This window comes from Podarcis raffonei, chromosome 1, assembly GCF_027172205.1.
Source record: "Podarcis raffonei isolate rPodRaf1 chromosome 1, rPodRaf1.pri, whole genome shotgun sequence".
Taxonomy (NCBI): domain Eukaryota; kingdom Metazoa; phylum Chordata; class Lepidosauria; order Squamata; family Lacertidae; genus Podarcis; species Podarcis raffonei.
Window position 1 is genome coordinate 90,727,332 of NC_070602.1, and position 13,711 is coordinate 90,741,042.

Genomic DNA, 13,711 nt, shown 5'->3' on the forward strand with positions numbered 1-13,711 from the left:
TCCAATGCAAGGACTATATATGCATATCTTTGACCGACCTTGAGAGGAATAACTTTCACATACAAGTGATAATGTAAAATGCTACTTTGCATATATTTCCAATGCACACAAATGGTGCGTTTCCTTTCGCACCTCATTTCCTTTCCTTTTGAAGGAAGGGACGGTTTAGCTCTGTAGCAATATAGATTGCCTGAGCAAGCTTTGGCTTTAGATTCCAATAAAGATTGCTTAAGCAGGTTTGGCTTGTGACACTGGTCAAGTAAAGAATAAGAGGAGCCACGTAGGCTCAAAAGACAGGGAAATGGGTAAGGAACGTGCTTAACGTGATTATCCTCCTAAGGTGTGCCTATAGGTTGGCAATTGGTGATTGGTGGAAGGAAGGTGTGCCTATAGGTTGGCAATTGGTGATTGGTGGAAGGAAGGTGTACCTATAGGTTGGCAATTGGTGATTGGTGGAAGGGAGGTGTACCTATAGGTTGGCAATTGGTGATTGGTGGAGAAATGTGTACCTACAGTATAAGAATGCCTGCCAAATGCCATGTATTTACAGCCAGTCTTTCAGAATTTATTCTGCTGGTTGTCTCTGTGCACAGATAATAAACTGCTTTTCTCCAAAGAAGATTTTGCTTTCCTGGTACTTTTGTTCCCTCCAAGGTCCGGGGATGGCGTGGCTGATGGATCCCTAGGTAAATAAGGCTTCATTTCTTTGGGGGCTCGTCCGGGATAAGCCCCCTCCCCAAATACGGACCGGAGGGCCAGGCTCAACCAAGGTGAACAGCTCAGCAGCGTTTGCAGGCTTCAGCGCGCACCCCGCCTGTTTCGTGGGGGAAGCCGGCCACACTGTCCTGTAGTGGAGACATCTTGTTGAGGGAGAAAAACAAAGAGGACGGCGCCGAGGGGACAGGTCCGCAGCGGAAAACGGTAAGCCCAAGGGAAAAGGGCGTGGGCCCAAGGGAAAAGGGCGAGGCCTGATCAGCCTCAACTGGTTGTGCAGTAGAGTGCCGCCAGTAAGGTTTGGTAAAAAGGGAAACAGGGGGAAATTATTTTGGTGTATTTAGTGTGTTACATGTTGAAATTATATTGGTGTGTTTTGTATGTTGTATGTTGCATGTCAGATACTCTAGTGACTGAATTGTCAAGTGTGGGCCAGGGCTTAGTGTCCCCCTTGGCCGAGCGATTGTAGGGCTGTAGTGTGTGGAGTGTGAAAGAATTTACAACCTGTTAGGAGCAGAGTATCTGGGAAAAAAAAAAAAAAAAATGGGGTCTGGGGCAAGCCAATGTAGTCCTCTGGAATGTTTTTTAAACAACTGGAAAGCAGCCACAAAGCATGATGATTGGGGAATCAAATTGAGAAGACAGAGGATGAGGACATTGTGTGAAGTTGATTGGCCCCAACAAACTAATTGGCCATCGGAGGGCAGTCTTAATTTGCAACTAATCAGCCCACTATATCAAAATATCTTGAATGTCCACCCAGACCAGATCCCTTATATTTCTACTTGGAAAACCAATGTAGAAAAGAACCCACCGTGGTTGAAAGCCTGCCGAGGCGACGCCCCACAAAGTACAGTTTGTGCAGTTCGACCGGCAGGGAAGTTAGAAAGGCCCCCAGTGATACCAGACCCAGAAGATGAGGAGGGAGGAATTATTAAACCACCTCCACCCTATGCTCCACCAACTGCCCCTCAGGCAATTCCACCAGGCCCAGGTCCCCAGGCACTGGGAGGAGCTGGCCCCCAGCCCAAACCCAAGACTGATGAGTCAGAAGGAGAAGAGGATGATGAGGATGAAGAGTTTGTAGAAAGATTAGTCAAGCTGACAAATAATAACAAGACATGGACAGAGGAGCAGGCAGAACGTTTAAGGAAGTATGTGGAACCTTATGCAAAAGAAGTGGATGTCAGCCACTATTTGTTAAAGGCAGCGGAATGTACAGGGCAACATAAAAGGAAGTGGCAGAGAGAGTGGGGAAGGGCGGCGAAAAGAGTGACCCTCCATAGGGCACATAAAGCACAGAAAAAGGGCGCGGCCAGAGTGATGCCTCTGCGTAGAGTGTATGACCCTCCGGCCCCTGCGGGACCTAACGGGGTGGTGCCCAATAGAACTTATACAGTTCAACATGTCCCCTTCTCTAGTGCAGATGTTTGTAATTGGAGGAACCAAAACCCTTCATTTGAGGAAAACCCAGCAAAAATAATAAAGCTGTTTGAGGGAATTTTCAAAACCTACAATCCGACTTTTGATGATGTGCAATATTTGATGGATGCCCTGCTAACTACAGAAGAGGCTAGGCGAATTCATGCTGAAGCCCGAGCACACATGAGAGCGCAGGGGGCAGGAGATCAAGCTGTTGCAACAGGATATCCTGAAAATACACCGAATTGGGATTATCAGACCACTGAGGGGCAAAACGCCCTCACCACTTATCGCCAGAATGTCTTAAATGGCATGAGAAGGGCAGCCAGGAAGCCTACTAATTTTGCCAAGATCAGGGAGATAATGCAAGGGAGTGAGGAGCCCCCAGGCGCCTATCTGGAAAGACTGAAGGAAGCCTACCGCCAGTATACCCCTGTGGACCCAGATGAGGCTGTCAATGCCCCTATCATAAAAACTGCCTTTGTAGCTCAGGCAGCACCCGATGTCCGCCGAAAAATCCAGAAACACGAGGCTTTCATGGGCCACACCCTTGAGTGGATGCTAGAATTGGCTCAAACCACTTATAATCAGAGGGAGGAAGAGGCACAAAAGAAGAAAGAGAAATATCAAGCAAAAAAGTTGATGGCATTACAGGCTACCACACCCACCCCTCATAAAAGAGGAAGCACCCAGGGAGGAGGACAAGGCCGTCTGGGGAGGAACCAGTGCGCCATCTGCTGGCAGGAAGGGCACTGGAAAAGAGAATGCCCACAGGCTCACTTAGATGGAAGAGGACGAGGAGAACGAGTCCCAGGGCCAAACCCCGTGGGATCTGGACAGGAACTGAGACCCTGGACATTGGCGAATGTTGGCAGGGGTAGAGGACAAGGACAGGGACCCCCCTGGCACCCCCCAACCCAAAGACAGCCCGGCGCAATGAGCCTGAGAGAGAAAGAAGAAGAATATTAGGACAGACCGGGCCCAGCTGATTTAGGTTCCCGTGAGCCCATGGTCAAAATACAAACAGGGAGCCGAACCATCCCCTTCATGGTTGACACCGGAGCCGCCCACTCTGTTTTGCCAGTACCAGTATCCAAGCCCACCAAGCAAACAATTAATATAATAGGAGCTACAGGCAAATCACAAAGAGCCCCATTCCTGCAATCTGTTGCTTGTAGCTTGGGCGGTCAAGTGGTCCAACACAAGTTTTTGTATATACCGGAGTGTCCCATCCCATTATTGGGCCGAGACCTGCTATCAAAATTACAAGCCCAGATTTCTTTCCAACCAACGGGAGAAGTAACAATGACCACAGGGCCAGCAGGGGAATTCTCCTTAGAGGTACCCTTAAGGGAACATTGGCGCTTAATGATGGTAAAAGAAGAGGAGGGGATTATTTCAGAGGACCTCCTGCAAGAAGTTACCCCTGATGTGTGGGCAGAAAGCAACCCGCCCGGAATGGCAAAGAACATCCCACCTATAATAGTCAAGCCCAAGCCATTCGCCAACCCTGTGGCTGTGAACCAATATCCTATCCCCCGAAGAGCTGCGGAGGGAGTATGGGTACATTTGGAACGGTTACTTCGCCATGGCATCCTGAGACAGTGTCAATCTCAGTGGAACACCCCACTCTTGCCGGTGAAGAAGGAAGATGGCACGTACCGTCCAGTCCAAGACCTTCGATTGGTCAACCAGGCCGTGGAAACCCTCCACCCCAATGTGCCCAATCCTTACACGCTGCTGAGTCTAATACCTCCTACTGCATGTTGTTTCACAGTATTGGACTTGAAGGATGCATTTTTCTGCTGCCGCCTGGCAGAGGAAAGTCAGCCCCTGTTTGCATTTCAATGGACAGATCCAGGAACAGGCACCAGGGTGCAATACACGTGGACAAGGCTTCCACAAGGCTTCAAGAATTCTCCAACCCTTTTTGGGGTAGCATTGGCATCGGACTTGTCTAGCTTCCCCACCAGCCCACGCAGAGTCTTGTTGCAGTACGTGGATGATCTTCTTTTGGCTTGTTCAGACAAAGACACGTGTATGGAAGCCACCAAGGACTTGCTGAACCATCTGGGTGAAGCGGGATACCGAGTATCTAAGAAAAAAGCCCAAATATGCCAACCTACCGTGAAATATCTTGGATTTGATATATCTTATCAGCAACGGACCCTAAGGGAAGAGAGGAAGCAAGCCATTACCCAGATTCCAAAACCAAAAAATCGCAGAGAACTTCGTGGCTTTCTGGGATCGGCAGGATTCTGTAGAATATGGATACCAGACTACAGCACAATTGCCAAGCCTCTGCACGAATCAACCAGAGGGACGGAAAAGGACCCCTTTGTGTGGGGAGAAGAGCAGCAACAGGCCTTCCAGGATTTGAAAAGGGCATTGCAACAAGCACCAGCGCTGGGTATCCCAAATCCAGAAAAGCCTTTCTCCCTGTTTGTGGATGAAGACCAGGGAACAGCAAAGGGAGTGCTATGCCAAAAACTGGGAAGCTGGCAACAGCCTGTGGCATACCTATCTGAGCGCCTGACACCTACAGAACAAGGTTTACCGCCATGTATGAGAGCAGTTGTGGCAGTAGCTACCCTACTGAATAAGGCAGACAAATTTACTTTTGGCCAAGACACTGTTTGTGTGACCCCGCATGCAGTCCCAGCTCTGCTCGACATGAAGGGTACCTATTTCCTCTCCCAAGCAAGGATGAGAAAGTGCCAGATGCTGTTGTTGCACCCGCGTTTGAAGTTCCAGGTTACTACCGCCCTCAACCCAGCTACCCTGTTACCGGTAGGAGAAGGTGAGGAGCAGACGCACGATTGCATTGAAGTGATGGATGAAGTATATTCCAGCAGACCTGACCTAAAAGATGAGGCAAACCCCCACTGGCCTTCATGGTTTGTAGATGGAAGCAGCTTTGTTGAGACTGGACAGCGGAAAGCAGGCTATGCAGTGGTAGCCCTGGAAGACCAGGTGATCGAAGCAAAATCACTCCCGCCTGGAACATCGGCCCAGCTGGCAGAGCTAACTGCGCTTACCAGAGCCCTGAACCTGGCAAAGGGACAGGAGATAAACATTTATACAGATTCTAAGTATGCATTCCTGACTTTACATGCCCATGGAGCCTTATGGAAAGAAAGAGGTTTGCTTACCTCCAGAGGAAACCAGGTGGCCCACCCACAAGCTCTATTGAACCTTCTGGATGCTGTATGGGAGCCCGAGGCAGTGGCAGTTATCCATTGCTATGGCCACAAGACTGGACCAGGGGAAGTGGCCAGAGGAAACCGATTGGCAGACAGAGTAGCCAAGGAAGCAGCCCAAGAACTGGCCCCCGCCTCGGTTATTGGAGCACTGGTCCCAGAAGAGATTTTAAGCACCGCTGACAAGCCAGCTTACACAAAGCAGGAAAAGGACACTGCAGACGCCCAGGAACTGACATTGTCCAAAGAAGGATGGTACCTTACCCATGATGACAGGATATGGATTCCAGAGTCTCTTTCTCGGCAGATAATTCAGAGATATCATGGTTCAACCCACATAGGACCCGATGCTACAACCAAGCAGCTGGGGAAGTGCTTCTATATAGCCCACCTCTACCAACTGGCAGCCCAGATCTCCAGGAAATGCCTGCTATGCCAAAAGAATAATCCCAGAGCCGGACCACTGGCTCCCCCAGGGAGTCAGCATAGTGGAACTGCACCTATGGAAGATCTTGTCGTGGACTTTACTGAATTACCCCGTTGTGGACTACACCGCTACCTGCTGGTGGCAGTGTGCACCTACACCGGATGGGTCGAAGCATGGCCAACAAAGACTGAAAAGGCATTTGAAGTAACCAGGTGCCTGCTTAGGGAAATCATCCCTCGCTATGGATTGCCAAGGTCCATAGGATCTGATAATGGACCAGCATTTGTTCACGCAGTCCTACAGGGACTGGTAAAGGCGCTCCAGATCAACTGGAAGCTGCATACTGCTTATAGACCCCAGAGTTCTGGAAAGGTAGAGAGAATGAACAGAACTCTAAAGAATCAGCTGTCCAAGCTGACGCAGGAGACCGGGTCTAATTGGGTGGCCATGTTGCCCTTGGCATTGCTCAGGGTCCGCAGCCTCCCGTCAAAGCGGACCCATTTGTCACCATTTGAGGTTTTGTTTGGGAGACCAGTCCCCTATGTTAGAATGTTAACTCCATATGCTAGCCAAGATATGCAATTGAATAACTATGTACAGTCACTCTCCCAAGTTCTCTCCTGTTTCAACAGGTGGACCCAGGCTCGCACCCCATGTGTGTTAACTGAACCGTTCCATCAGTTCGAGCCAGGTGATGAAGTGTGGGTGAAAGACTGGCAGCGAGCCCCCCTACAGCCTTGCTGGAAGGGACCATACACTGTGCTACTTTCTACACCTACTGCTGTGAAGGTTGCTGGCATCACCCCGTGGGTCCACCATACTCGAGTGAAGAAAGCTATTTCAGACTGGACAGTTACACCAGATCCAGAGAACTCCCTCCGGCTGACTATCGCCAGACGCCTGGCAGACGACCGCTCTGCTGATATCACACCGGAAGCTGATATCTCTACGCACAGCTGAAGAATTGGATGGGAGGGGCGCCCACCGGGAGCGCCTCCAACGTTCCAGCCTTGCAGCCTTTGTCCCCTGATAACGTCCAGAACCCTGAACGAACTTTAGTATGCATTATATGGTATGAGGAGGAAGCAGTGGGGATTTTGACACCAAGCATTTGCAGTTTACAGGCGGCTACCTATTCGTGTGGGTGTGTAGTGGCCCATCCACCGTGGGTACCCTCTCCTTGGGGGGCAAGGTTATCCTCCACCCATCAGGGGTACCATCATCCCCCGGGGATTGAGGAGTTTTATCTCCACACCATAGAGTTTGACGCTTGGAGGTATCCCCGACCTTGTTTCCCTAACCAACTTGAGCGTCCGGATAACCCCAACCCCCTTTCCAGACCCATACCATGACTGATCTGTGGTGGGGAGAGCCCTGGCATTCTTGGGGTTGGTGGGTGGGAGTTATCTCAACTGCCCTTGTCACGTGGATGTGTCTCTTTTTTTGCTGGCACGAGCGCCATAGAATTTGCGGGAAGAAGCGTCCCTCCTCCATCCCACTGACAGTTCTCCTTCTCTTCCTAGTTGGGGAACCCGCCTGCGCTCTGGCCCAGGGGGAAGTAGGGTCCTGGATCTCCCAGGTAAACATTACCCGTATCATGGTCACGCGGGGCATCCACAACCCTTACAACCGCTGGCTGCAAACGGCAGAAATGGTAGCTAAGGAGGAGAATAGGACCCGTTGCCTTGTTTGTGCCTTGGGACCTCTGGATGCGGCTGGGGGCATGCCCCTGCTTCCGTTGCCTCTTAATCGGACCCGAATCCAGTATACTGGAAGTAAATTCCAGTGGGGCCCATACTGGAATCATCCCTATCCCCTCCGTGTTTATCGGATTCCCGGATGGTTCTGTGTCAACCAGACCAAAAATGCCACCCTTGGACACAATATAACTTTTACTGGGCGCTCCTCATGCAAGTGTACGTGTAACCCCACTGATACCACTGAGTGTGGCGGAGCCTGCACCAATTTAAATCTTTTAGCTTTTAGTTCTATGGGTGACCATATGGCCACCCAGAACAAGGATCCTGTATATTGGATTTGTGGGACAAAGGCTTTCCACCACCTCCCCAACGGTTGGTGGGGCAATTGTTATCCAGCCTTCCTTTTACCCCCCATGTGGCTGCTCCCTACCACCTTATTTCCCCATCGCAATCACAGATCTGTTGATATCACGAATATAGCCTCAGGGAGCAAGCAGACGTGGGGAAAGGATGAATGGCCACCTGAGCGAATAATTGCCCACTATGATCCGGCCTCCTGGAACCCTGGTGAGTTAGTAGCAGGTGCCAGAGAGCCCATGTACAATCTAAATCGCATAATCCGACTCCAGGCAGTAGTAGAGATTGTGGCCAATGCAACGGCCACCGCCCTTCGCCTTGTTGCTACCCAGCTGGATGAGACCCGCACTGCTGTCCTCCAGCTGCGTTTGGGAATGGACTTTATTCTGGCCAAACAAGGAGGATTTTGTGCTGCCCTCAACCTGACTGGTGGAGCATGCTGCTTCAATATTTCAGATCATGGTGAAGCCATCCGTAATCTAGCCGCAAGTATTGAGAAGGTGGCACACGTCCCTGTACAAGTGTGGGAAGGATGGAATATGTCTTGGCTAGATAAGCTTTTGCCAAATGGGTGGCTCAGAGGAATGTTTTTTATGCTCTTAGGACCAATTTTATTTTTATTGCTTCTTTGCTTCTGTATTCCCTGCTTGGTGCAATGCTTGCAAAATATGGTGCACAAAACAATGTCGCGCATGATGGGTCCCCGAGTGATAGCTTTGATGCGTGAATACCAGCCTATTGCCTTGGACGAGCCAGAAGGCTGTCCAAAAGAAGAGGAGGGAATGAAGGAAGGGACGGTTTAGCTCTGTAGCAATATAGATTGCCTGAGCAAGCTTTGGCTTTAGATTCCAATAAAGATTGCTTAAGCAGGTTTGGCTTGTGACACTGGTCAAGTAAAGAATAAGAGGAGCCACGTAGGCTCAAAAGACAGGGAAATGGGTAAGGAACGTGCTTAACGTGATTATCCTCCTAAGGTGTGCCTATAGGTTGGCAATTGGTGATTGGTGGAAGGAAGGTGTGCCTATAGGTTGGCAATTGGTGATTGGTGGAAGGAAGGTGTACCTATAGGTTGGCAATTGGTGATTGGTGGAAGGGAGGTGTACCTATAGGTTGGCAATTGGTGATTGGTGGAGAAATGTGTACCTACAGTATAAGAATGCCTGCCAAATGCCATGTATTTACAGCCAGTCTTTCAGAATTTATTCTGCTGGTTGTCTCTGTGCACAGATAATAAACTGCTTTTCTCCAAAGAAGATTTTGCTTTCCTGGTACTTTTGTTCCCTCCAAGGTCCGGGGATGGCGTGGCTGATGGATCCCTAGGTAAATAAGGCTTCACTTTCACTCCCCCGCTCTTCCTCTTCCTTTATTAACATGTTTCTCACCGGTAGTACACAGCAAGCCATCATAATCTCTTCAAGTCCTATTCCTACACTTTAAAAGCCCACTTACCATATTAATTCCACCTAACGGCAAGCCTGCTGTAATATGATGGGAGTTTTAAGGTTGTGAATGAAACAAGCTCACATTAAGGGAGATTCGCTAGTTCTGTATAAAAGGCTGTGCAAAATCAATGAAGGTTGCCATCCTCGGAATACTTACTTGGGAGTAAGTCTCACTGAAAATGATGGAATATTACCTAAAGGATCATCTTCTCTAATAAGATGGGCAGAAGAAGGGGGACTTGTTTATCTACACAGGCAAATCCCTTTTCATTTAAACAGGACTAACGAGGTGATTTGTTCTTCTCTGCTGGCTGCCATTTTGTTTCCATTTTTTATCTGCTCTTACCCTATTTCTATATGGTTTTATCATGTTGTTGCTTGTTACGTTATGTGGATTGGTTAGTTTCTATTGTGGATTTTATTGTTCTTTCCCACATTGGGCATTTTAAAATGGAACATGTTGGTGTAAATGTAACAAACAAAAATAAGTGAGTCCCATTGAACTTAATGAGATTTCTGGGTAGAGAGGCATAGACTAGTGATGGAGGCCAATAGGAATACAATAACTGACCATTCTGAGGGGGAAAGTGCTATACTTTTCAGAATAAAAGCTGGAGAAATGTAACTGAAGTTGCAAAAATGTCCTTTATATGTCAGCATCATCTAAACTCCTTGTTGTAGTATAATACGCACATTAAGGTTTCATAAAGACGACCAGGATCCACAGAACTGTGCATCTAGTTATCTGAATCCATGAGTTTTTCTGAGGGGAATTTCAAGAGCAGTTTCTGATATTGCATAAGATCAGTCGCTCTCTCTCTACTGTCAGAGGAAGGAAGAGTGCTGTTGTACTCAGGTCCTGCTTGCAGGTTTCCCACAGGCGTCTGGCTGGCCACTGTGAGAACAGAATCCTGGACTAGATGGGCCACTGGCCTGAACCAGGCGGCTTTTACACTCTTATTCTTAACCTCCTAATATTGGCAGCCTCTGAACCTAAGTTCCTAGCTGACCTACTTCTTTTAAAAGAAAGTTAAAAATCAGAAGAGGAGTTTGAAAAAACTGCAATGAAAAGCAAATAGATATGCAAAATGGTAAATAAATTGTATATATAAACAAGAGAGATCACCATTAAGCCATTTTTAGTCTAGCATTTTTATTGTGTTTATAAAAAAACCATCTGGTTAATTAAAACCCTTCTTACTGTTTTCATCTCTCATTAACTTGCAACAGGGGAAAACCCTTACTATCCATGAACATTATTAAACTCATTCGTTTTAAATGTACATTTAAACAAAAGCTTTTAGTGTTCATACATCAAAACAGCATGACATTGCAATGAAGGTATAATTAAGGAATTAAATGTTGCACTTTCATTTACAGCATGTATGTTTCGCCCAGACGTATCCTAAGCATCTTGCTTGTGGTCTAAGGAGCATTTGGAGCTGAGACGTTAAAATCAGAGATGGCCCAAGACTTTTTTTGTGTCTCAGAGAAAAAAACAGCAACATATGGGCTCTTATGGTGGTTTTATATAGTTCTAATAGATAAGGCTCAGTTTTTATGTATCCTTACTTTGGAATAAGCTCCTGCACCCCACCCATCTATTCCACGTGGAAGGTAGATAGTGCTGTTGGCATAGAAAAGTGAGAATTATACAGAATCTTAGCTGGCAGCTGCATTGTGGCTAGCTGAGTCACACTCCTCTCCCAACTTCGCAGAGTGCCCACTAGCAAGCCCCCAGCTCCAGTCTTCCCCATCACTGACATTGCCATCACTGTTCCCTACCCATTCCTCCATACTACTTAGTATAGAATGGTTTTGGCAAGGCAAAGAAAAGGAGGCAAAATTTGGATTGGCAACTGGAAAGATTGCATTTGAACCAGGGGACAGCAGCTACCAGCTTCTAGCACAGAAGTGGGAAACCTATGGCCCTCCAGATGTTGCCCACTGACCAATGGGAGCCGTAGTTCGGCAACATCTGGAGGGCCACAGGTTCCTTACTGCTATCCTAGCATAAAGGCTCAAACAGAAGCAGGGTGTGTTTTAATTGATCATGTGAGAAGACTCTGCAAGTTTTACTGCTTTTATCTTTATCACTTTTGGTACATTTTAGCTGCTTTAATTTCCACTGTGGAAGTACGTGGAGGGAAAAAATCCCTACCCTAACAAAGACAACAACTGCTAGACAAAATGTTTTCATTTTCATGCCTCTAAAAGCATTTCCCTTGTGGTTATATGTATGAGTCAGCAACTCATCAATTCTGCAGTATTTTTAAAGAGTTGCTTAAGGGACAATATGGCAAAGCAAACCTTCTGAAATTAGGATATGCAAAAGCTTCCAGGGCGGGTGGAACTATCCAGACTCTGGCTCTACCAATTGATTTAGAACGAGGTGGGGGGTGGGATACCAGGATTATTATTAATAGCCTTCTAGCTTTCTGGGAAATGATCTCACCAAGCTGGACTAATCTTTTAAATTCGCATTATGGAGGCAAAATGTCTTTTTTTAGAGGCAGCTACTTAAATCGATGGGTCATTTCTAACTATATAATACCTTATATGTTGCTCTGAATCTTGGAATATCCCCAAAATTCCAACATCAAAAAGGAAGAGCAGGATATCTCAAAAGAGAACGCTGTGCATTTTCTCTCATTGCAGGTACACAAAACGCAAATCAACCCAGTCCCAAAACACTAAGCCCCTTCCACGCAAGGGGTCTGCAAGATGCTATTGAGCTTTAAGTGGCCTGCCTCCTTAATTAATTACACATGTAATCCTATTTAAAAAATCCACTGAGAGGATATGCTTTGAATTCCAATTTGTTTATGCCCCGCCTGTGTTCATCTTGAGCTTACTTAAGGATGCGCCCCACCCCCTTCCAGAGGCTCACTTTTCCAGAGGGAACAGGAGCAACTTCTCCCTTACTGTTATGCTATTCTTGCCTTGGTCCGGCTCCTGTATTGATAAGTGCAAAAATGAATTGGAGAGGAGGAGGCAGAGAATAAACAACTGCAGCAGGAACTAGCTCGTATAAATGTTCCCTACCGCAGGTGTCAAACCACTTCGGAATCTGCTTTGATGTTGCAGAGGTTTCCAAGGTACAGTGGTACCTCGGGTTGCTTATGCTTCAGGTTACATACGCTTCAGGTTACACACTCCGCTAACCCAGAAACAGTGCTTCAGGTTAAGAACTTTGCTTCAGCATACGAACAGAAATCAGGCTCCGGCGGTGCGGCAGCAGCAGGAGGCCCTATTAGCTAAAGTGGTGCTTCAGGTTAAGAACGGACGTCCGGAACGAATTAAGTACTTAACCCGAGGTACCACTGTACTTGCTTGGTGTACATGGGGAGAGCCGGTTAGGCCAAAACAGCACATAAGACTTTGACCTCCTGGATTTGTAAGTCACCACAAGTAGCTGATCACTAGTTGCCCCTTAAGAGAAAACCCAAATTGCTGGAAAGGAGGCATGCACATCCCTCATGGTGGGATGGGGAGGTTTTTTGTTTTAATTAAGGTTCATGGCAGGGCATTGCTGCAAATGAAAGAGCAGCTTTTATCTGCTATCCACTGCTTGTGGCAGTCTATTTATTTATTTAGTTATTTATGGACTGTCTTACCCGCCCTTCACCATGAGGCTCCAGGGCAGGTTATGGCAACACAAAATCTGTGGAATCTACACCTATGTATCTAAACTGTCAAAGGCCAGGATGGAAAACTGTGTCTTCGGCATTTGGTAAAAAAGATGTTGCCAGATGCAGCTCTGTGGAGAGGAAACTTAGAAGCTATCCCAGGGAATTGGCTACCTCAGGGAATATGCCCTTTCCTGGGCTGTCCCCCCACAACCTTCCAAAAGCGATCGAACTACCAAGGGGGCCTTTCTGCTGATCTGAACACCTGAGAGAGCCTGTAGGGAAGGGAGTGGCCTTCCATACATTGCAGAGGAACATTACTGGCTGCAAGTCTGCAGGGAAGGTTTCTGATCTGCAGCTACCTCCCAAAGTGCTGTGAATGCAATGTGACCGTAAAATCCTCAATAAATCTGTTAGTTTTTCAGTTGTGTGCACACATGTATTCAAAGTGGAATTCCAGTGATGGCAATACAAGGAAAAAAGATTCTTGTGCATATAATGTGTTCGGGAAAAGAAGGGGTGAAAGCCATTGCATGTCTGTGAAAATCAATCAGCTGCACAACCCTTAGAATTTGAAGCAGGTTTAGAGACACCTGCTGACTTATTTCTGTATGGCAGTTAAATATTTCTTAGAGCTTTGGAATCAGAATTTAACTGTGTGTCCCAATGCAAAGGATGACAAAACCCTGTATTTTTAAATAATGAAGTACATGGAGAGCTTTTTTTGGGGGGGGGGAAACAACTTGTCAAGTAGCAGGGAGGAAAGTCTGAGCATGCTGAAATTTCTCCTTCTGTGCAATTAGGAAATGTATAGGCACCC

General features: G+C 47.3%; 1 protein-coding gene across 1 annotated transcript; it reads left to right on the forward strand.

Moving 5' to 3' along the window:
- The first annotated feature begins 1,247 nt into the window (after positions 1-1,247).
- Positions 1,248-11,213, forward strand: LOC128407259 (uncharacterized). The gene is given in 2 exon segments (XM_053375434.1): positions 1,248-6,389; positions 11,069-11,213. Coding segments are annotated over 2 exon segments (5,172 nt in total). The 5' UTR covers positions 1,248-1,362.
- Positions 11,214-13,711: the final 2,498 nt, after the last annotated feature.